General features: G+C 48.6%; 2 protein-coding genes across 3 annotated transcripts in view; both read left to right on the top strand.

Annotated features, from left to right (window-relative positions):
• Nucleotides 1-15,118: 15,118 nt before the first annotated feature.
• Nucleotides 15,119-18,882, top strand: LOC132996106 (copper chaperone for superoxide dismutase-like). The gene is made up of 8 exons (XM_061066428.1): nucleotides 15,119-15,231; nucleotides 15,383-15,455; nucleotides 16,039-16,176; nucleotides 16,259-16,433; nucleotides 16,853-16,913; nucleotides 17,497-17,574; nucleotides 17,712-17,815; nucleotides 18,069-18,882. The coding sequence occupies exons 1-8, from the start codon at nucleotides 15,208-15,210 to the stop codon at nucleotides 18,220-18,222; spliced, it is 807 nt and encodes a 268-aa protein (XP_060922411.1). The 5' UTR covers nucleotides 15,119-15,207; the 3' UTR covers nucleotides 18,223-18,882.
• A 1,095-nt stretch (nucleotides 18,883-19,977) lies between these two features.
• The window catches only part of rbm14b (RNA binding motif protein 14b), a 4,449-nt gene continuing 292 nt past the window's right edge, over nucleotides 19,978-24,134 (top strand). The window contains exons 1-4 of one of the 2 annotated variants that reach the window (XM_061066427.1): nucleotides 19,978-19,991; nucleotides 21,793-22,145; nucleotides 22,917-23,949; nucleotides 24,118-24,134. The exon at nucleotides 24,118-24,134 is cut by the window's right edge and continues 292 nt beyond it. In XM_061066427.1, the coding sequence (XP_060922410.1) occupies nucleotides 21,797-22,145; nucleotides 22,917-23,949; nucleotides 24,118-24,134 (1,399 nt within the window). In that variant the 5' untranslated portion in view covers nucleotides 19,978-19,991; nucleotides 21,793-21,796. Of the gene's footprint in view, nucleotides 19,992-21,792; nucleotides 22,146-22,895; nucleotides 23,950-24,117 lie in introns of both variants that reach the window. The other variant, XM_061066426.1, reaches the window with a different exon arrangement.

The following is a 24,134-nucleotide window of genomic DNA, read 5'->3' as shown; positions in this document are numbered from 1 at the left end:
AGATTGAGTTCTTCCATCCTCCCATCCATCTATCCATCCAGTATATATACTGTATATACTACCATAAATATCCATATGTCACCAGCACGATGAGCATTAGGTTGAATATTGTTTAAAAACCTTTAAAACTCCTTCACCCTGTATCTTATTTTCCCTGAATCATGACTCGGACATATTATATTGTCAGAAACTTGCTGATTCCATCGCTTATCCTCAGACGCTCACAGGTCAAAGGTCAAAGTGAAACTGGGACGTTCTAGGAATGTTACTCTTATCTTGTAACTGTACGACTCATCTCTCAGATTATATTCGATCTTTGAATCAATAAAGAGATGTGATGGATGAATGTGATTTTGGCAATGTTGTTATCAACTGTTGTCAAGGATGTGTAACCGAGGTTAAATATATTTAAGATATTAGCGATAAACTTTATCAATATTGTAAACTAGTGTCCACTGAGGTTACACCCTGGCTGAGCAGAGGAAAGAAACTGTTCCAGGATCTGAATGTTGATCCACTTCAAACTGTAATGAGTCATTCCCCCCCCCACCCTTTCATATCATATCAGGGGAATCGGTTTGAATAGAAAATACAATGCAGGGTTTCCCCCAGTGCTGTATAGGCCTGGCGGGCCGCCAGGCTTCCCCCCCCCCCCCCCCCCCGCCAGGCTAAGCGTCGATTGTTTTTTTTATTTAAGAAAAAAAACAAAATCCGTCACTCGCGCACATCAACAACACTTCACTTCCTCATTGAGCCCCGATCACAGACATGGCCCCGATCCCCAAGCAACCATCCTATTGGTCCAAACAGTCACATGTCCCACCCAGACCCATTCACTGACCCTCGGACATCAGAACGCTCCTTCAACACAGTGTTTTACTGAACATACGTCAAAACCACACATAAACATAAACCTAGTCTGTTACACTATTAGGCTGCAGCTATTTGGTTTTATTTATTATAAAATAGGGTACTTCTTATTTCATACATTTTCCACAAATAAGGGGAGGACTCAAATAGCCCTACAAAGTTCTGTGTTTCATTTATTTCAAAGTAGGCCGACACTTGCCTGTGTATTTTGTTTGTTTGTTATTTGTTGCTTGTCTGTTTGAGTAGCTAGCTGAAAGCAAAGAAGTAGTAGGCTAACCTTTTATTGGTAACCTAACTGTTACGGTTCATTGTTTCTGAAATAAGAGGCCTGGCTGCTATGTTAATGCAGCACAAAACAAAATGTAAACAAAGGCTCAAATATTAAAGTGCAAAACTATCGGTTTAAACTAGCAACTCCAACGTGATAAAAATAAATAAAAAAGAGGGTTTATAAGTTAAGTCAGCAGTGCAACTCAAAAAGATATCAAAGTATCTATTTAACCCCTTTTCAAAATAAACAAGTTAGGTGTGCATGTTAAACAAAGTGCAACATGTTTAGAGTATAAGAAACAATGGTGTCCAGCTCAAAATCCGACTCAACCAACCTGAGATCATCACAGAGGAACCAACATGTGGGAGGAGCCTGAGATCATCACAGAGGATCCAACATGTGGGAGGAGCCTGAGATCATCACAGAGGATCCAACATGTGGGAGGAGCCTGAGATCATCACAGAGGATCCAACATGTGGGAGGAGCCTCAGATCATCACAGAGGATCCAAACATGTGGGAGGAGCCTGAGATCATCACAGTGGATCCGACATGTGGGAGGAGCCTGAGATCATCACAGTGGATCCAACATGTGGGAGGAGCCTGAGATCATCACAGAGGAACCAACATGTGGGAGGAGCCTGAGATCATCACAGAGGATCCGACATGTGGGAGGAGCCTGAGATCATCACAGAGGAACCAACATGTGGGAGGAGCCTGAGATCATCACAGAGGATCCAAAATGTGGGAGGAGCCTGAGATCATCACAGCTTCTGTCTTTTGTTATCACTCTCCCTAAAATCATCACTACTTTAATCTGAACTGCAGCCTTCCTCCTCCTCCTCCTCCTCCTCTTCCTCCTGCTCCTCCTCCTCCTCTTCCTCCTCCTCCTCCTCCTCCTCCTCCTCCTCCTCCTCCTCCTCCTCCCTGAGGGTCTCTGTAAGCCCCTCCCTGTTCCTGGATCTGATGAAATCCCAGCACACGTCTGTATGAGAACATGAATGTTAATGTGTGTGTACGCAGCTGTGTGTGTGTGTGTGTGTGTGTGTGTGTGTGTGTGTGTGTGTGTGTGTGTGGATCATTACTTGTCTGCAGGGCAGACTCTCTGCGGACCCCTGATAGAGGCTCTATCCCCCTAAACGACCCCCCAGATAGAGGGAGAGGGGGAGTGGGGGGGGGAGGAGGGAAAGATGAGGTTGGACAAACAGGAGAAGGTGGAAGGAGGAAATGAAGAGAGCCGGAGATTGATTGTCACAATCAACATCTTGTACTTCTTGAAGAGCTTCTTCTTCCCGGCAGCGGAGGATCCAGAGAACAGCCATGACAGCCCAGAGGTGGCTGTTCCCTTTGTGTGTCTGCCTCCCTCCTCTGTATTCATCTCCTGCTCAGGGACCTCCATGTGCTGCTCCTCAGATCTTCATTAACATAAGACCAAGCCTCCTCAAATCCATCAGATGGCCCGAGGCCGAGCCTGAGGCCGCTCCGCTGGGTGGAGTCACAGCGTCCCACCAGCCCGGCAGGCCCCGCCCCCGGCGCCCACATCAGCCTCAGTTTATTCTGCTGCAGTGTTTTCTCCTTCTCACCAAAGAAGGAGGTCCCACTTCATCAGCAAGTCAAACAAGCAACATCTCTGAAGTCCTGAGTCACACTGTAACAAGCATCAGGCTGATTCCCTGCTTCTGTAAGGTCAGATGACCTGCTGCTCCTGAGAGGCTCCGCCCACAAAGGAGAAGTTAGTGTTCAGAATCTCAAACACATCCACAGCTCGACCTGAACGTCTCCTCGGATCAAAGCCTCGGGAACAAAGCTTCCTTTGATTTGAAACTTCACATCACACATGATAAACGTCTTTTCTTCTTATTCTGCTGAACAAGCGTTTCTCTTCAGTGGCATCTTGGACCAGCGGACTGCACCACCTGGTCCTCTGCGTGTGACTCAACTTCCTCCAGGACTAAAGGATTCATCCATGATGATCAGATGTAGAAAGAAAATATAATAAACTTATTGAGTTCATCACTATTAGAGTGGTGGAAAAGTGCATTCAGATTTTATTACTTCGTTAAATATACCAATACCACAATCTAAATATATTCTAATAGAAGCTGTAACGGCTCAGAGGTCAGAGGTCAGAGGAGAACTGCAGAATCAAAACGACGGATTCAAAGATCCACAAAGAAACGATCAACACGCCGTCCTCACAAGTTCTGCTCGTTCTAAACGTGTCCGAGCCGATGGCGAGCGGCCGGGGGTCAGACGGCGTGCAGCGGAGAGGGAGGGGAGGGCCGGAGCAGCTCAACCAGACTAGAGGTCGTGGGGTCATCATCGGCCTCAGGATCATGTTCACGTTTCATATCGCACCACGATCCGTTCGGCCAGCGTGCCGCAGCGGAGTCTCTGTTTAAACATGATTTGTGCTTCAACCACACGGCGCCCTGTGCACCACACACACACACACTCACACACACACACACACTCACACACACACACTCACACTCACACACACACACTCACACACACACACTCACACACACACACACTCACACACACACACACACACTCACACACACACACAGGTGAGACCGACACAGGAACACACACTCCAGCTCCTTGAGGCTCCACTCGTTCTGTTCGTGAGACCGAACCTCGACTCAGGATGAAGCTGAGACGAGAGAGAGGAAGAGGAAACAGACGATCTGATGTTTGTATTAAAGCTTCTCAGCCGTTGAGCGAGCAACACAACACAACACAACACAACACAACACTAGTGATGGGGGAAAAAATCGATTCTGTTCAGTATCGCGATATTTTGCGCCCGCGATTATATCGATACTGTAGCATAAAGTATTGCAATATTTAAAAAAATATATATATATTTATTTTTAATATTTATTTACAATAATATACGTAACAGCCCCCGGCTGGCAAAGCATGACGAGGAGAGTTTCAGAGTTTAACAGATACCTAGTGTGTATGAGGAGAGGATGTTCTCCACTGCAGGAGATATAGTAACGTTCCAGAGGAACTTTAACATCTGAGCATGTTGACCAACTGCTTTTACTGAACAAAAACGCCAATATTCCCAAATGAATTTAACATTTTGGGTCATGACCTTGCAGGTCTCAATTTGATTGAAGCTCTAGGTTCCTCTTATTGATATGATTGAGCTCAGTGTTCATGTGAGAGGTCTCCTATTCAGAAGATAATTACAAAGGTCCTGTGTCCTGAATGTTCAAGGACAAAGTTTTTGCACTTCAGTTAATGTGTAGAAGACAATGTTGTTCACAGAATTAAATGTGACATTTGAAGTGAGTTGAGCAGTCTTATTTTCCTCATTTTTTGTAATGCCTTTGAATAATATGGGGGATATGAATCGCAATAAATTGCAGAATCGAATCGCAATACTATTGAATCGTGGCCAAAATATCGCATTACTATTGAATCGTCTTTCATTTTTTGACAATTCCCAACACAACACAACACAACACAACACACTGCGATCAGATCTGTGTGAGTTCATTCCACCAAAGAGGTTCCTCATGTGCCCCCCCGCTCCCCAGAGCCGCAGCTGAAAGCAGATCTTCTCAGTATCTGGTGTCCTGGTTCTCCTGTGGGTCTGGTTCTATAGATCCGTATCGAGTGGCTCGGCGCTCGGACTCTGGACCCGAGAGCCGGTGTGTCCTTACTGACCCGGCTCGATTGTTCGGTTTGGTTTGATCTGGGTTTCTGTTCCTCGGGGGGGGGGGTGTCTCAGGGTTCATGGGAACAGCACCACAGACAGAAACCCACATGTCCATCAGACCTGGGATCCACAGGAGGACGTGAACATCAGAACCTGGTTCCTGTCAGAAGCTGAATAACTGCGAGATGAATTCACTGTGATCCCACTGATATGAAAACTCTGATCTGATTATCGTCATCAGAACAAGCGACACAATCCAGAAGCTCTGTGTGATGTGTCCACCAGAAGAGAACTGGAGACAGCTTCACAAACACACAGTCTGGGACACGCCCCCTGGTCATTTGGCCACGCCCTCTGGATCAAAACAAAGTTCTCAGGTTCTTTGTTCCTTTATTAAACACGATCACTTCCTCCTGCTCCTCAAGGTTTCCAGGTCAAATACACGAGTGAATCCATATTTAGATTAACAGTTAATATTACTGTAATAAAGTTAATCATAAAGGACAAAGCTCTTCTAAACACCCGGCCTCCCCCCCCCCTGTGGAACAGCCAGGTATGTTGGCAGAGGGCCGACCTGAGGCTGGACTCGCCCGGTGAGAGAGGAAATGCATCTGCTCGGTGCAGATCATGTGTAACGTGCACATTGTGTACGTGTGTAGTATCACGTGTGTATCACTGCCTCACAGTGTAACACTGCACCCCCGACTTCACAGCAGCTAGTGGTGGTTCCATCACATGGTTTGTCCCGACTGGAGACGCCGAGGGACGGGAGGACACTGAGAGGACGACCTCAGGGGACATGAGCAGCTCAGAGACATGCATCATATCATCTTCTGCCCTGTTGCAACTAATAGTCAGATTCTATATCATTAGTTATTTGATGGATTAATATAAATAAAGCTTTGAAATATTGGAAAAATGTAGAACCACCATCACTGGCGATTTGGAAGAAGGAGTTGATGACTCGTCTTGGAGAGATTGACAAACAGTGTTAAAGGTAAACAGGAGTTTGCTTGTATTTGGGATAAACACTGACTGAACAACAGGTTGCGAAATGATCCTGCCTTTTTTTTCTTATTTTTATTTTTATTTATTTATTTATTTTATTTATTTCTCCATTAGTTTGATGTCTGTTGTCATTGTCCATTTTTATTTATTTATTTTTTGTGTGTCTGTGTGAATGAGTGGCTGTTTGAGGGGATGTAAAGGAAAATGTTTGTAAATTCTGCATAAAGTTTGATTTGCACTTGAAACTTCAATAAAAAAAATTGTTAAAAAAAAAATAATAAAGCTTTGAAAATAGCAAAAACTGAAGTATATAGTTTTCTAGACTGACGACTCCTCAGCTTCACAGACTCTAAGTGACCTGGCCCGACGGTCCCCGGGTAGAGACTCATTCACTCAGAGACGGGATCTCAACTACAGACTCCGCCCCCTGATCAGAATCAGAATCAGAATCAGAATCAGAATCAGATTCAGAATCAGAATCCTGTCCCGGCTCCGGACCCGGACCTCCACCTGCTCATGGATCTGGTCTCTGTGTACTCCTGCTGACTGACAGACCGGCGCTGGTTCCACCGACCACAACGACAGCCGGGCCCAGCTGGTTCTCCGTATTATTAATAATTAATAATAAAGCATTCTGTGTTGTGTGTGTTTACTGGACTCGGCTATAATCTAATCCCGTGCAGCCCGTTCTAATCCCGGGTCGGATGGAATCTGGCTGTCGGACATCAGCGAGTGATTGAAAACGTTTTGCACCGCGGCCGCTGGCTGGAGCCGGGCCCGAGACCCCCCCCCCCAGTCCATCTGTCTTCATCTGGCACCGGGCGTAACCGCGGCGACACAGGAGCCTTTTCATTTTTAACAAGGGATAAACAGCAAATAGATTTTTCATCAATCGAAAACATTTCCAAAGTCAGAGGTCACTCGTTACAACTCAGGAGGTCGCGAGAAGGAAAACCCACGAAGAAGAACAAACATCGTCCAAATTAATATGAGTTAATGTCCTGCATCATGTCAAGGGGACACGGCTGTTTGTGTGTGTCTGTGTGTGTGTGTGTGTGTGTGTGTGTGTGTTGCCAGGGTTAAACCAAGAGAAGCATTAATCTCACATGGGCTCATATCCACACACACACACACACACACACACACACACACACACACACACACACACACACACACACACACACACACACACACACACACACACACACACACACACACACACACACACACACACACACACTCTCCTGTGGTGAGCCGAGATGCCCACAAGTAAATTTTTAATCACAAGTCGCTCTAATCGCTCCGGGTCTTAAACACCAGCTTTGACTTCACTAAGACACCAGGAGACGTCCTCGGCCTGAAGACATCTCGTCCTCCTGCAGCGTCCCACAGCGCCGGGACAACACGTGTGGGTCTGAGCTTTGTGTTGCTTTGTGTTGTGTGTTTGATGGCTCCACATCAGGAGTTAGAGATGAACCAAACACATGCAAATAGAAAGAAACACTTGCAAATCAGGAGAAAATGGACTTTGACGACTTTGTGACACGATGTCACAACGATGCTAATGCTGCTAACGACTATGGAAATGTTCCACGGGACCAAGAAGAGATGAGTTGTTGGAATATACGAGGAGAAAAACATATATACACCCTGAGAAATACAAATGATTGTTTCCATTCCAAAGTCAAGAGGTTAGGAAGTTAGGAAGTTAGGAAGCAGTGAAGCTCCTTTCCTTTCCTAAAGGATGGTTTAGTGTTTCCTCTGCTAAAGGAGACAAGTTAGGAAGCATTGAAGCTCCTTTCCTTTCCTAAAGGATGGTTCAGTGTCTCCTCTGCTAAAGGAGACACACAGGGGACACACACACAGGGGACACACACACAGGGGACACACACACAGGGGACACACGTCCATCACTCAGCCGCTGTCTCTCTCGTGGACATGCCAGGAGAAGAGGAGCAGAAGAAGAAAGGAGTCTATTCAGGTCGGAGGTGCTGAACGACCTGAAGGTTTATTAAGTCTCCCCCCTCCCCCCCCCCCCCACTGTCTCCTAACCTACTTCCTGAAGACACACAGGAGACGAGGGACAGAGAGACAGAGTTCAGACCGGAGAGAAAGACGGACGAGCAACAACACAAGATCAACACTCGTCCCAACAACCAGCACATCTCACTCAGGTTTAATCATGAGAAGATGTGTTGTTGTGTGTGTGTGTAGACGACTTCACACACACACATCAGGACAAGTGTGTGTTTGTCTCCTGATTCTTTGCTTCATATTAACATGTGTCCCTCAGTCGTTTAAATGTCCTCACGTTGTCTGATCAGATCTGCACTGAGGGAATGATTCTCATGTGTTGACACAATAAAAGAGGAACACTATCAGTGTGTGTTCCACAGATCGACTCACAACTTCACTGAACATGCCTGTGGCTTTCAACACAAACTTCCCATACTGTGTTTACTGTCTCTGGGGCCTGGGTCCAGTCTGTGGACATGTCCAGTCTGTGGACATGTACAGTCTGTGGACATGTACAGTCTGTGGACATGTACAGTAAGTGGTTATAATTCAGAAGAACAGGATCATATCTAACTGATGCTGCAACAACAAGACACGCAAATAAAAACGTCAAATACTTACGAGTCAGTTCAACACGAATCAGAAGAACATCTCCACACTGCGTCCATCAGAGGGACAGGTGGGATCTACATCCCGACCTGCCACGGGGCTGGGGGGGGTAGCATCACGATACCCTCCCTCATCATCCTCACACACACAGACACACACAGACACACACGACGCATGTTCCAGGACATCAACAACAACACAATCCTCCAGGAGGAACAATGTGAAGCCGGGACCACATCACTGAAATCATCCTGCCTCGCATCTGCTGTAGAAGCCACACGCACACGCGGTCACACACACGCATAGACACGCACGGACACACACGGACAAACACACACACACACATAGACACACACGCAAGGACACACGCACGCACGCACGTCTGCCTGTGAATCATCTTCCTCAGAAAGCGTCATCACCATGAATCCAGAAAGCGGCGTACCGGTCCTGGAACGTGTGCGTGCGTGTGCGTGCGTGTGAGCGGTTTGCACCGTGTCCCACATGTCCTCGAGGGGCTCGACCCCCCCCCCCACCCGGACGGACACGGGGACATGAGGACACGGGGACGGACACACAACGGGAGCACGCTGTCTCTCACCTTTGTCATCTCGGAGCTGCGATGTGATTCATCTGAGACGGAGTGCGCGTGCCCGCTGCTCCTCCTGCGCGTGCCCGCTACTCCTGCTCCTCCTGCTCCTCCTGCTCGTGCCCGCTGCTGCTCCTCCTGCTCCTCCTGCTCGTGCCCGCTGCTGCTCCTCCTGCTCCTCCTGCTCCTCCTGCTCCTGAGACGGAGTGCGCGTGCCCGCTGCTCCTCTTCTCCTCCTGCTCCTGAGACGGAGTGCGCGTGCCCGCTGCTCCTCCTGCTCCTCCTGCTCCTGCTCCTTCTTCTTCAGTGTCCAGGAGAGCCTCTGATCCTCCTCCTCCTCTGGGTGATGTTCAGGTGGTGCAGTCACCGCTCCGCTCCCCCCCCCTTCTCCCTCCTCCCCCCCCATCCCTCTCTCTCCTTCAGTAGCCAATGCGCGCGCGTTTGTGTCTGTGATGCTTAACGCTGGGCCGGCATGTGACACACACACACACACACACACACACACACACACACCTCTGTCTTTTGTTTTATAGATATCAGTCATTATCTGTCTATTGTCTGACTTGTGAATGAATGAGTGAATCAGTTATTAATTTGTTAACATATGAACCATTGGTGTAATAAAGTACTTAAAATCCATACTTGAGTAAAAGTACAGATTTCTTCTCACCTTTCAGAAAATGACTTAAGTCAAAGTCTTAAAGTCGCTCATATTAAATGAGCTTAAGTATCAAAAGTAAAAGTACAAGCACCAAAATTTTAAATGCAAAGTGCTTTTCATAGTACAGACACAAAATAACACAAAAATAATTCTCTTCAGGAATTATTTCAATTGACTTAAAAAATTTTAACAACAATAAACATATAATGCATAATTTTACAAATTTGGAACCCCAGATCCTGAGGGTTAAAATAGAAATGGACACGTGCATCTGAACTTCTAGAGACAACAAATAATCAACACAACAGAATAAACAAGTTATTACATTATTATTATTACATTACAAGTGCCTCTTGCGTCTACATATAAGAACAATAATAAACCACAGAATAACCACTAAGAAATTCTGTAAATATCACCAGACATGGATCTTTCATCAGCAGCAGTAACGATACACAATACTTCTTATGAAAACTCAGCAAAGGGAAACAAGTTCCAGACACACAACTACAAACTGGACTCACAGAAAGTCCCAGCTCAAACGCCTTATGGATTATTGGTTATGGATCAAACGTGTTTGTCTTCTCCCGGAGATCCTTGTCGTGCTCTATTTACAAACAGTAAGAATATATTTTTAACAAACCCTATTTGCACATTTTGGTTTTTGAATTGGTTGCTTTGCAAATCGTTACGCTTGAATGTGGATTATTGGATTTGCATTGAATATGCCTGCGTTCATATACAGTTATTTTCGCTATACAATTAATAACAAGTATGATTCTAGTCCTGTGTGTGGATCATATGGTTGTGATTCAATAATATTGTCTTTTGCACACTCTGTCTACATATTCTTACACATATTATATTATCTATTGTATAGTCAAATACTTATATTTATACCTCTACTATATATCATATATTATATCATACTCTCTGTATATTCTTTGTATAAGTCTATATACACATATTTATACATGTGTACATGTTATTATTATTATTATATTTACTATTATTATTATATATACTGTTGCTGCCATTATTACTATGTACTGCTATTATATTGGTATAATTACTATCATATATAAATATATATTATGTTATATTATATACTATATATACTGTACTATTTTTATATACTGTCTAACAATAACATTACCATCATATCATCAGTACTATTACCATCATCTTGCCACTGCACCTTATCTACCTATTTATCTTGTGTTTCTGTTTTTATTCTTTCTACCTCAATATTTTTTATTTTATTCTATTGTATTGTATTTTATTGTATTCAAATCTATCTATCTATCTATCTATCTATCTATCTATCTATCTATCTATCTATCTATCTATCTATCTATCTATCTATCTATCTATCTATCTATCTATCTATCCATCCATCCATCCATCCATCCATCCATCCATCCATCCATCCATCCATCCATCCATCCATCCATCCATCCATCCATCCATCCATCCATCCATCCATCCATCCATCCATCCATCCATCCATCTATCTATCTATCTATCTATCATCCAGCCGCTGAAGATCATTTGAATTTGAACTGAAGCTGATTTGTAAATGTGAAGCACACAGGGGCGGGACCCACGGTGACATCACAGGAGCAGGGGGTGGAGCCTGACACTGGACTCCCACCTGTACCTGCCCCCATTGGACGCTGCGAGCTGTCAATCACACAATGTCCTAAAATCATAAACCTCCCTGGAAAATGTTTCTGTCACTTGTGGAGGAGTCGCCCTCTGCTGGTTGGATTCTGCACTGCACTGCCTCTCTTCCTCCTCCTCTTCCTCCTCCCTCTCTTCCTCTTCCTCCTCTTCCTCCTCAGCCTCCCTCTCTTCCTCCTCTGTCCTCCCTCTCTTCCTCCTCGTCCTCCCTCTCTTCCTCCTCTGTCCTCCCTCTCTTCCTCCTCAGCCTCCCTCTCTTCCTCCTCGTCCTCCCTCTCTTCCTCCTCTGTCCTCCCTCTCTTCCTCCTCAGCCTCCCTCTCTTCCTCCTCGTCCTCCCTCTCTTCCTCCTCAGCCTCCCTCTCTTCCTCCTCAGCCTCCTTCTCTTCCTCCTCAGCCTCCCTCTCTTCCTCCTCAGCCTCCCTCTCTTCCTCCTCGTCCTCCCTCTCTTCCTCCTCTGTCCTCCCTCTCTTCCTCCTTGTCCTCCCTCTCTTCCTCCTCTGTCCTCCCTCTCTTCCTCCTCAGCCTCCCTCTCTTCCTCCTCAGCCTCCCTCTCTTCCTCCTCAGCCTCCCTCTCTTCCTCCTCTGTCCTCCCTCTCTTCCTCCTCTGTCCTCCCTCTCTTCCTCCTCGTCCTCCCTCTTTTCCTCCTCTGTCCTCCCTCTCTTCCTCCTCGTCCTCCCTCTTTTCCTCCTCTGTCCTCCCTCCCTCTCTTCTTCCTCTGTCCTCCCTCTCTTCCTCCTCGTCCTCCCTCTTTTCCTCCTCTGTCCTCCCTCTCTTCCTCCTCAGCCTCCCTCTCTTCCTCCTCTCTCCTCCCTCCCTCTCTTCTTCCTCTGTCCTCCCTCTCTTCCTCCTCGTCCTCCCTCTCTTCCTCCTCAGCCTCCCTCTCTTCCTCCTCGTCCTCCCTCTTTTCCTCCTCTGTCCTCCCTCTCTTCCTCCTCAGCCTCCCTCTCTTCCTCCTCTGTCCTCCCTCCCTCTCTTCTTCCTCTGTCCTCCCTCTCTTCCTCCTCGTCCTCCCTCTCTTCCTCCTCAGCCTCCCTCTCTTCCTCCTCTGTCCTCCCTCCCTCTCTTCTTCCTCTGTCCTCCCTCTCTTCCTCCTCGTCCTCCCTCTCTTCCTCCTCAGCCTCCCTCTCTTCCTCCTCAGCCTCCCTCTCTTCCTCCTCGTCCTCTCTCTCTTCCTCCTCGTCCTCCCTCTCTTCCTCCTTTGTCCTCCCTCTCTTCCTCCTCAGACTCCCTCTCTTCCTCCTCAGCCTCCCTCTCTTCCTCCTCGTCCTCCCTCTTTTCCTCCTCTGTCCTCCCTCTCTTCCTCCTCGTCCTCCCTCTCTTCCTCCTCTGTCCTCCCTCTCTTCCTCCTCGTCCTCCCTCTCTTCCTCCTCTGTCCTCCCTCTCTTCCTCCTCAGCCTCCCTCTCTTCCTCCTCAGCCTCCCTCTCTTCCTCCTCGTCCTCCCTCTCTTCCTCCTCTGTCCTCCCTCTCTTCCTCCTCTGTCCTCCCTCTCTTCCTCCTCAGCCTCCCTCTCTTCCTCCTCGTCCTCCCTCTCTTCCTCCTCTGTCCTCCCTCTCTTCCTCCTCAGCCTCCCTCTCTTCCTCCTCAGCCTCCCTCTCTTCCTCCTCTGTCCTCCCTCTCTTCCTCCTCAGCCTCCCTCTCTTCCTCCTCTGTCCTCCCTCTCTTCCTCCTCTGTCCTCCCTCTCTTCCTCCTCAGCCTCCCTCTCTTCCTCCTCGTCCTCCCTCTCTTCCTCCTCAGCCTCCCTCTCTTCCTCCTCCTCAGCCTCCCTCTCTTCCTCCTCAGACTCCCTCTCTTCCTCCTCTGTCCTCCCTCTCTTCCTCCTCAGCCTCCCTCTCTTCCTCCTCAGCCTCCCTCTCTTCCTCCTCAGCCTCCCTCTCTTCCTCTTCCTCCTCAGCCTCCCTCTCTTCCTCCTCTGTCCTCCCTCTCTTCCTCCTCCTCGTCCTCCCTCTCTTCCTCCTCAGCCTCCCTCTCTTCCTCCTTGTCCTCCCTCTCTTCCTCCTCCCTCTCTTCCTGCTGTGAGAAGAAAGAAGACGCTCTTGTGTGAGAGGCTCCGCCCTCTGAAGGCCCGGGGTCACATTACAGAGGTCAGAGGTCAGAGCCAATGAGCCACCAGATACAGGAGCGGCTCTGTTCTCGCTGAGCTGCCGAGTGGCTTCCTCTTGTGTGTTGGTGCGACACAGCTTCTACACAACACACACACACACAGACACACACACACACACACACACACACAGACACACACACAGACACACACAGACACACACACAGACACACACAGACACACACTAAAGCAAATCACATTTTGTCACTGGAAGTCTTAAGTTTGTCAGTAAAACCCCTAAGATCCATTTTCATGTTCCTTAAATCTCTTAATGTCCAATGGAAATCTGTTAATGTGTCTCCCTCACATCCCTTAAGTCCCTTAATGGATTCCTCAGCCCCTTACCTTAACCTCACCTTAACCTTAACAACTGGACCCTTACCTTAACACCTGGACCCACTTGCAGGCCCCTGCAGGACAGTGAGGACGTCCCTCATGTCCTCCCTGGAGACGCAGGGACAGGAGGACACACAGTCCCAAGCAGCTTAGTCTCTCCCAGTGCTTTAATCTGCAGTAATCTACACACATTATGAAATTGAATCTTAGGATCAATCCTGCTGGAGGTTGAGTTTCACACGACCTCAGAGGCTGAGGTTATTAGAGCTGTATGGTTTCTGTCTGCATATATAATATATAATATATAATATATAATATATAATATATAATATATAATATATAATATATAATATATAATATATAATATATAATATATAATATATAATATATAATATATAATATATAATATATAATATATAATATATAATATATAATATAATATAACCTCACATGCTGAGGTTATTAGAGCTCTATCTGTCTGCACGTAGATATAATATATAATATATAATATATAATATATAATATATAATATATAATATATAATATATAATATATAATATATAATATATAATATATAATATATAATATATAATATATAATATAACCTCAGAGGCTGAGGTTATTAGAGCTCTATCTGTCTGCACGTAGATATAATATATAATGTGTTATATATAATATATAAAATATAATATATTATATATCATATATAATATATCATATATAATATATCATATATAATATACCCTCACATGCTGAGGTTATTAGAGCTCTATGGTTTCTGTCTGCACGTAGATATAATATATAATATATAATATATAATATATAATATATAATATATAATATATAATATATAATATATAATATATAATATATAATATATAATATATAATATATAGAGTGATTACACATCTCACTGGTGAATGAAACCAGCTGAGTCTGGTCTGAGGCTCAATGATGATGTGTTTATATTATTATATATCTGCATGATAAAAACTCTCTGTCCCTCTCTCTCTGTCTCTCTCTTTCTCGTTCTGTCTATCTCTCTCTCTCTCTGTGTCCCTCTCTCTCTCTCTGTCCCTCTCTCTCTCTCTCTCTCTCTCTCTCTCTCTCCCTCTCTCTCTGTCCCTCTAGTTCTGTCTCTCTCTCTCTCTCTCTCCCTCTCTCTTCCCCCCTCCTCTCTCTCCCTCTCTCTGCAGTGGCGGCAGATCGACACGTGGTGGCGGTAACGCGCGGCGCGCCGACGGTGACGCACGACGCGGTGACGTCACGCTGACCTCACCAACATGGCCGCTGCCAGCAGCCGGTCCGGACGCGTCGCTTCCGGTCTGAGGAAAGTGGGAAGCGGTTTGTTGAGTTCTGTCTCTCAGGTGAAGACCAGCGGAGACAAGATGGAGTCAGAGAGACCGACCAAGGTGTGTGACACAACTACACAACTACACAACTACACGCTGTACACAGCACCGGGCCGCTGGGGCCATGTTGTGTTGTGGTTGTGTGTGTAACGTGTGTTACAGCGGCACACTGTCAGTCACCCAGAGGTTCAGGTGTGTGTTTGCTTCACAGCTGGAGTTCGCGGTGCAGATGACGTGTGACAGCTGCGCACAGAGCGTCCGCGCAGCTCTGGAGGGGCAGCCAGGTGAGGGGGGGGGGGCGACCACGTGACACACAACGTGTCTGTGGTCGTCTGTAGGGAGCACGTGACCCACCTGTCTGTAGGAAGCATGTCCTTCATGTGTGTGTCTCTCATGTGTGTGTCTGTAGGAAGCATGCCCATCATGTGTGTGTCCCTCATGTGTCTAAAGGTGTCTGTCCCTCATGTGTCTGTCCCTCTTGTGTGTGTCTGTAGGAAGCATGTCCATCATGTGTGTGTCCCTCATGTGTCTGTCCCTCATGTGTCTCCATTTGTCTGTCCCTCATGTGTCTAAAGGTGTGTGTCCCTCATGTGTCTGTCCCTCATGCGTCCCTCATGTGTCTGTCCCTCATGTGTCTGTCCCTCATGCGTCCCTCATGTGTCTGTCCCTCATGTGTCTGTCCCTCATGCGTCCCTCATGTGTCTGTCCCTCATGTGTCTGTCCCTCATGCGTCTCCATGTGTCTGTCCCTCATGTGTGTATCCCTCATGTGTTCCCATGTGTCTGTCCCTCATGTGTCTACAGGTGTGTGTCCCTTATGTGTGTGTCTCCATGTGTCTGTCCCTCATGTGTCTCCATGTGTCCCCAGGCGTGGGGACAGTGAGCGTGGACGTGTCCCGGGAGGAGGTGCTGGTGGAGTCCTCTCTCTCCAGTGCGGAGGTGCAGGCTCTGATAGAAACCACCGGGCGCCGGGCGGTGCTGAGAGGCATCGGAGGATCAGAGCAAGGTGAGGACCACAGGAAGCAGGTCGTCTGGATCTGGACCTGGATCTGGACCTGCACCTGCTTCAGTCTCCGTGTCCTCCACAGACCTGGGAGCAGCGGTGGCCATGCTGGCGGGGGCCGGGCGGGTCCAGGGCGTGGTGCGCTTCCTGCAGCTGTCGGAGGAGCGCTGCCTCATCGACGGGACCATCGACGGTCTGGAGCCGGGACCCCACGGCCTCCATGTCCACAGCCTGGGGGACCTGACCCGGGACTGCAGCAGGTGGGACCACCACAGGGAGTACAGGCGTCAGGCAGGACTGTCCCCGGGACATTAGGGGGACAAATGGTATTTTTACTCAGGGAAAACGTTTTTTAAGAAGCTCTGGAATTGAATTTGCATTTCAGAGGAGTCGGGGACTAAAGAGTTATATTATTGGTGTTTTGGCGACCATCACCAGTTCCATCACCAGTTCCAAAGCCAGAGTCTCTGCAGTGTAGTTCAGAGAACCGCCTCCTCTATGTTATCCGATGGGACATGTGTCGTCCATCTTTGTTTCATGTCTCCCCTCATATTTCTAATCTACCTTTTAACTTTATATACATTCAGTAAAAGACAGAAACAGAAACAGACAAACAGTTTCCCTGCTGACTGTTTTAAATCATGTTTTAAAACTGGTTCACATCTGTCCTGTCCTGCAGCTGTGGAGACCACTACAACCCCTCGGGAGGACGGCACGGTGGACCAGGAGACGCCGAGCGGGTACGTGCACATCGCATTATCTTCTCAGATTTGCCAAATGATTCCCACAGGATCCACTTTGAGCTGCAGGTCTTTAAACCCATAGATATATATAAAGACTAGATATCTCGCTCGACGGAGCCGGACGTCACCACATGGCGGCCATCTTGTTGCGGGAGGCTCTCTCACCCATAACATTGTGTTGGTAAATAACCATAACTTGCTCAATTTTCAACCGATTTTGAAACGGTCTGGTTTGTTATAAACGTCAGAGATGTAGTTATGACACTGCATAAATTATTATTTTTTTTTAGAAAATAACATAATTATTCACAAGTACACAGTGTCATATCTACATCTCTGATGTTTATAACAAACCAAACCGTTTCAAAATCGGTTGAAAATTGAGCAAGTTATGGTTATTTACCAACACAATGTTATGGGTGAGCGAGCTGCCCCGTAGCAAGATGGCCGCCATGTGGTGACGTCCGTCTCCGTTGGCCGGCAACGCGGCCCAGATATCTAGTGTTCATATCTGTGTTTAAACCCTCTCGGTTGTGTCCTTGTGTCTTTGCCCCCCCTCCCGCTGCTGTTTCCTCGGCAGCACGTCGGTGACCTGGGGAACGTTGTGGCCGGACCCGGCGGCAGAGCCTCCTTCAGACTGGAGGACAGCCAGCTGAAGGTCACACACACACACACACACTCAGTCACACACACACACACACACACAGTTACACACAGTTACACACATGTCACTACAGTGTTGAGTCTGATGAATCAGCTTCTTCTTCATTGGTGCCCGTGCTGTCGTCCCTGCAGGTCTGGGACGTGATTGGCCGATCACTGATCGTGGACGCGGGCGAGGACGACCTGGGCCGGGGGGGGCACCCTCTCTCCAAACAGACAGGGAACTCTGGGGAACGGTGAGTCAGCAGATCTGTCACAGACGTATCAGTGTTTGCTGATGATTCACCGTTTTATATCACAGAATAAAAAGTGGTCGCAGCTGAGTTAGGATTATCTTTAACGTTTTGTCCAAGCACTTGTAGCTCAGTATTTCCGATGCTAAGAATACAGTTTGATATTTGATGTAATTCATAAACAGTGCAGTCAAAATGATCATATGACCGCTGTATAAAAGACTTGTGTGTGTCCCGTCCCTCCTCCGGGGTGCAGCCTGGCCTGTGGGATCATCGCTCGCTCCGCCGGCCTCTTCCAGAACCCAAAGCAGATCTGTGCCTGCGATGGCGTGACGCTGTGGGAGGAGAGAGACCGGCCGCTCGCCGGGCCCGGGCGCAGCAAGGCCGAGACGCCGGCCGCTCACCTGTGAACCCCGGGATCGAACCCTGACGTGAGCTGGAACAGAAAGAGAAAGAGAAAGAGAAGACGCAGAGCTGAGGCCGAGCGACCGAGCACTTCAAAGACAATCAAAGAATATAATTCCTTTTCCTGTGTGATGAAATCAAACGCTGCTGCTTCCTCTGAGGGTTTCAGACGCTCTAACGCTAGAGACCAGAGGCCGGGACCCTGAGACTGCACCCCCCCCCGCTGCTTCCTGTTTGACACGACTGTCTCACCAGCGTCCAGATGCCTGTGAGGTGTCTGGTCCTGGTGGAGATTAACGCCCTATGTTTGATATTCAAGTCTCTAATTTAATTAAACCCGCCTCCTTAAATGAGGATCAGAGGTGGAGCTCTGCTCTGAGCCTGACGGGTCAGAAGGTTTTAATGATGTCTGGGTTCTGTCCGGTTGGATGAATGATCTACGTGCCTGTAATCTGGGAAACCCCGGGTCGGGTTCTGGCGCCCGTCGGGTTCTGGCGCCCGTCGGGTCCGGGTCAGGCTCAGCTAGTTTCTCTCAGGCAGAAACCTGAGGCCTGAGCTGAACTCTCCTGTGATCCCCTGGAAACGTTTGGGAGAAGCTCAGCTGATTCGGACAAAAACAAGTTATAATTTGGTGTAAAATAAATTAGCAAATATTATTTACTAAATATTTTGGTTGTCATTCTTCACATTTTCCAGCAGTTTGGTACAAATACCATGAAACCCCATGTTGAACTGAGTCCATGTTGATGTTTTCGCTGCACTGGAGAAAGAATTCAGGATTATTTCCACTCACTGGTTTGTTTTCTCAGGATCTCACTCTGGGCTTGTTCCCTTTCAGTCCATGAGGTGGTGTGAGGGACCCGGTGGAGCGAGAGAGAGAGAGAGAGAGGGAGAGAGAGAGAGTCAGATTCCATCCGGAGTGAAAGGGCAAGAGGGTAAAGGTTCTAGGGGGGGGGGGCTCAGCTGTTGTCTCCTCGTGGGTCTGAGCCAACTGTTGCTTCTGGGCTTCAGAGCCTTAACGTGAAGGAAACACATTCTTCATCTCTCTTGTTCCCTGATGAAATGTGTTGGATTCACATTCAGATTTTTCCACGTGTGCCGCAAAATACAGATTTAAAGAATAATAAAAATGTAGTAATGCCCTTCGGAGTCTCTTTACTTTGTATGTCTCAATATTTTCAGGTTGTGATATAAAATAAATCCTTACATTTGAAAAACTGGAACCGGATAAAGTGGAGTACTTTTTTGGATGATAAATGTTAATTCAAAACGTTGTTGCATAATTATCTGTCTGTTTTATTTTATATATCGAGCAAATCTCCCTTCGTCTGTGGTTAAACAAATGTCATATTTCTCTTGTTCGATTCTGAATAACAAGTCATTGGCCTTGTTAGAGGCTGAAGATTGATATGATCTTAAAAGTTCCACTTTAGTAATGAAATTCAAAATTCTTTTCACAACATTCTGACTAATAATTCTCGGATCTGTTCATTATTATCTTTATTCTCCACATTTCTGATTTCATTCTCATCACTCAACGATTTTCTCACAAATTCCACTTCTTCCTCTGATATAGTTCATTCTCATGATTCTCACTTTATTCTCCTGCATCAGACTTTATTCTGTAATATATAATATTCCAGTATGAATTCAGATGTTGTGGTTGAACTGGTTTCCTGAGTGCTGTTCCCAGTGCCCCCCCCCCCTGCAGTAGTACGAGCCCGACTCGCAAACGGAAGCGGACGCGACCATTTTGAAACGCAGCACCGCCGAGGTAAGATGGAAGATCCTTTATGTGATCCTCAGATTCTTCTTCTTCTTCTGGTCAGGATCCATGTTGTTGTGGTTGTGATGGATCTGGTGTGGAGCTGGGTCCGGTAGAACCAGTGGAACCAGTGGAACCAGTAGAACCAGTGGAACCGTGTGAAGGAGCTCTTCCTCGGGTTTAGCGACTCGGTCTGTGTTCGATCCCCGGGTCGTGCCGCTGCTTCACCGGACCCGAGGCGGACCCGTCCCCGTGGGTTCGAGCCCCGGACCGAGCCCACGTGGTCCGGGCTCAGATCGGAGCCTCGGTTCTTTGTTAGCTCGATGCTGGTGAGACGTCACAGTCCGAGTCCCGAGCCGCAGACCCGCTGTTCCACGGCAGATCCTCCGTGGTGTTCCACAGCAGATCTATGTGTTCTGCTTCTACATGTTCCTCTACGTGTTCCTCTACGTGTTCTTCTTCGTGTTCTTCTATCTGTTGTTAGCAGAAATGGCTCCAGCTGTGAATTGTGATGACTCAGCGTCGTGCTGCGTCATCACAGATCCAGCTTCCCCCCCCCAGGGTCGAGCCAAGAGGAACCACAGCAGATATCTGTGTGTGTTTATATACATATCTAACATGTGTATTAATAACATGTAAACATGTCCTGGACGTGCTCTGTGAGGAGGAGGTGATCAGGCAGCTGGAGACAGGGAAGAGACATGTCCTCCTCTGGTGTGCACCTCCTGGTTCAGGAGACAAGGTGTCCTCACCCTCTGCTCCTGGTCCTCCTGGTTCCCCTCGTTCTCCTGGTTCTCCTGCAGCTCCCAGGAGAACCCTGCATGGTGGAGCTCCATGTGGTGGTGACTCATAGCTCTGCAGGGATCCCAGCCTCCTCAGATCAGACCTGGGATCTGTCTCATGGTTCTCCTGGTTCCTCTGGTCCTCCTGGTTCTCCTGGTTCCCCTCGTTCTCCTGGTTCTCCTGCAGCTCTCAGGAGAACCCTGCATGGTGGAGCTCCATGTGGTGGTGACTCATAGCTCTGCAGGGATCCCAGCCTCCTCAGATCAGACCTGGGATCTGTCTCCTGGTTCTCCTGAAGGGAAGTCCTGCTGTGTGAGACCTGATCTGAGGTCAGATATTCAAATAGCAGCGTTTGAATATTGATCTCTGGTTTCGTTTCTAACCTGCGAATGAGAACGTTTTGTTAATCCAGAGGAGAGCAGATCTATAGTCTTTAGTCTGTTCGATGCTGATTACAATAATAACAACTTCATTCAAACGTCTCTTTCAAAACCAGGACAGATCATATCAAAGTCAACAGAAAAGATAAAGCAACATTCAACATGTCCCTCCTCACCTCACTCCTCTGTTCTCCTCCATGTCCTCCTCCTCCTCCTCCTCCTCCTCCTGTCCCTCCTCTCACCTCACTCCTCTGTTCTCCTCCTCCTCCTCCTCCTCCTCCTCCTCCTCCTCCTCCTGCACCTCCTCCTGCTCCTCCTCTCATCATCTCCTCTGTTCTCCTCCTCCTCCTCCTCCTCCTCCTGTCCCTCCTCTCATCATCTCCTCTGTTCTCCTCCTCCTCCTGCACCTCCTCCTGTCCCTCCTCTCACCTCACTCCTCTGTCCTCCTCCTCCTCCTCCTCCTCCTCCTCCTCCTCCTCCTCCTCCTCCTCCTCCTCCTCCTCCTCCTCCTCCTCCTCCTGTCCCTCCTCTCACCTCACTCCTCCTCCTCCTCCTCCTGTCCCTCCTCTCATCATTTCCTCTGTTCTCCTCCTCCTCCTGCACCTCCTCCTGTCCCTCCTCTCATCATCTCCTCTGTTCTCCTGCAGCGTCATGGACAAGAGCAACACAGTGAAGCTCTTCGTGGGCAACCTGGCCCTGGACACCACGCAGGAGGAGCTGTCGGCCATCTTTGAGCCCTACGGCCAGGTGGTCAGCTGCAGCGTGCTGCGGCAGTTTGCCTTCGTGCACCTGCAGGGCGAGGGCGCCGCCGAGCGCGCCATCCGGGAACTCAACGGGCGGGAGTTCCGTGGTCGTAACCTGGTGGTGGAGGAGTCCCGGGGCCGGCCGCTGCACTCCACCAAGGTGTTCGTGGGGAACCTGAGCGGGATGTGCACCACTGAAGATCTGCAGCAGCTGTTCCAGACCTTCGGGAAAGTTCTGGAGTGCGACAAAGTCAAAGGTGAGGGAAGCACATTTACCCAGAATGCTCCTGGTCACATGGAAGTGAGGCTGAGGGTCAGAGATCAGATCTTATGAGCATGATATGACTAGGGCTGCTCGATTATGGAAAAAATCATAATCACGACTATTTTGGACAAAAACAAAATCACGATTACTCAAACGATTATTAATATGTGCCCTTATATATATATTTTTTTAAATGACTAACCGGAAGTACCAGTCACTTCCGGTTCCGGTAAACACCGATTACAGCTGCGTGTCTCATTCCTCCGTGAAACCAGGATATCGGTGCCTGGTTATTCAAACCCTTAACGATGCAACATTAACACTCTCCGTAAAAACACTTTGTAACTGAAAACTTTGAAATTTCCTCTCAATATTAAATGAATGCTGAATGCTTGAATTCAGGGACTGAATTGCGCATGCGCGTCTCTTTAGAAATAAATGCCAAATAATTGTTTCAACTCGATTATAGTAGTTTGGAGATCGTTTGATCCAATAATCGTAATCACGATTATATTTCAATTAATTGAGTAGCCCTAGTTATGACCATGATATGATATGTTATGATATGTTATGATATGTTATGATATGTCATACCAGTTACATGTAAGGATAAACCAGTGCATAGTTCTGAGTGCAGACCCAGCCCCCCCCCCCCTGTAGTAGAGACACACTGATAGAAGTCATGAGTAACTTGTGGCCAAGCCACTGTGATCCTAATTGTTTTCCCTGCGCTCAATGACAGCCAGGCATTCCTCTTCCACAGGCTACGCCTTCGTGCACATGGAGAACAAGGAGGACGCCCTCCAGGCCATCGAGGCGCTGCACGGCACCTCCTTCAAAGGGCGCCCCCTGTCTGTGGAGCTGTCCAAGGTGCAGCCCAGCAAGCAGGCGCCCACCGGGAAGATCCCCTGTGTGAACTGTGGGAAGCAGGGCCACTACGCCGGCGAGTGCCCGGTGGGGAAGCCGTCCCTGGAGCAGTACCAGAGCCAAGCCGCCGTCCTGGCTGCCGCCGCGGCCGCCGCCGCCGGCCTGCCGCTGCAGGTCCAGCAGAGCGTGCACAACTCCGTCTACAACACCTCCACCTTCGACCCCACGTACGCAGCGCTCACTGGGATCACCACGGGAACTCGCACTGACGGGAACCCGGTGAACCCGGCGGTGTACGGCGCCCTCGCCAGCCAGGTGTACGGCGCCAATGTCGCCAATCAGCTTTACGGTTCGGTGGCCAATCAGGCAGCTCTCACATCGAGCGCCGCCCAGATGTACAGCTCCATGAACCCCAACATCTACGGCCAGGTGGCTGCGAGTCCGGCGGCTGCGGCTGCGCATGCGGCTGCGCATGCGTACTCGGCTCAAGTCTACACCCCCACCATGAGCAACCAGCCGGTCTACCTGACCGCTGGTCCTGGGATGGAGATGCCGTCGGCCGCCGCTGCGGTGAACCAGGCCTACACCGTGTCTCCGGCTATCTACGGCGCCGGCGGCCAGGCCTACGCCCACATTAGCGCCATGGGAGCCGCGGACCACACCCAGGCCATCTTCGAGGCGGCGCGGCAGGCGCATTACTTCGCCCAAGGCCAGCACGTCCTGGCCGAGCACCAGGCGGCGTCCATGGCTGCAGCGAAGTCTGGTGAGCGGGACCGCAGTCCGCTGCGGCGGTCGACGCCCCTGCTGCCGGACCCGGTGATGAAGCCCTTCATGTACCAGAGGGTGAAGCCACGCCGACCCCTCCTGCCCACCCCCGCTGGCCGGGCAGCAGAGGAGGCAGCCGAGGCGGCCGAGGACCCGATGGCGAGGTAGGACCGGCTCAGCCGCGGTCATTTCCCATACCAGTTGTTTGTGTCGTTGCTCTGATGTTTCTCCCTCGGTGCTGCCACGTGCTTCCATAAACACGCCCCCTCTTCCTCTTCCTGTCTCCTCCTCTCCCTCCCCCCCTCCCCCCCCCCCCCCCCCTCCTGTCTCAGGTACTATGCAGAGTACT

Source organism: Limanda limanda, chromosome 22 (assembly GCF_963576545.1).
Source record: "Limanda limanda chromosome 22, fLimLim1.1, whole genome shotgun sequence".
NCBI classification, from domain to species: Eukaryota; Metazoa; Chordata; class Actinopteri; order Pleuronectiformes; family Pleuronectidae; genus Limanda; species Limanda limanda.
Note: the sequence above shows the minus strand (reverse complement) of the source record. Positions and strands in the feature narration are given on the sequence as shown.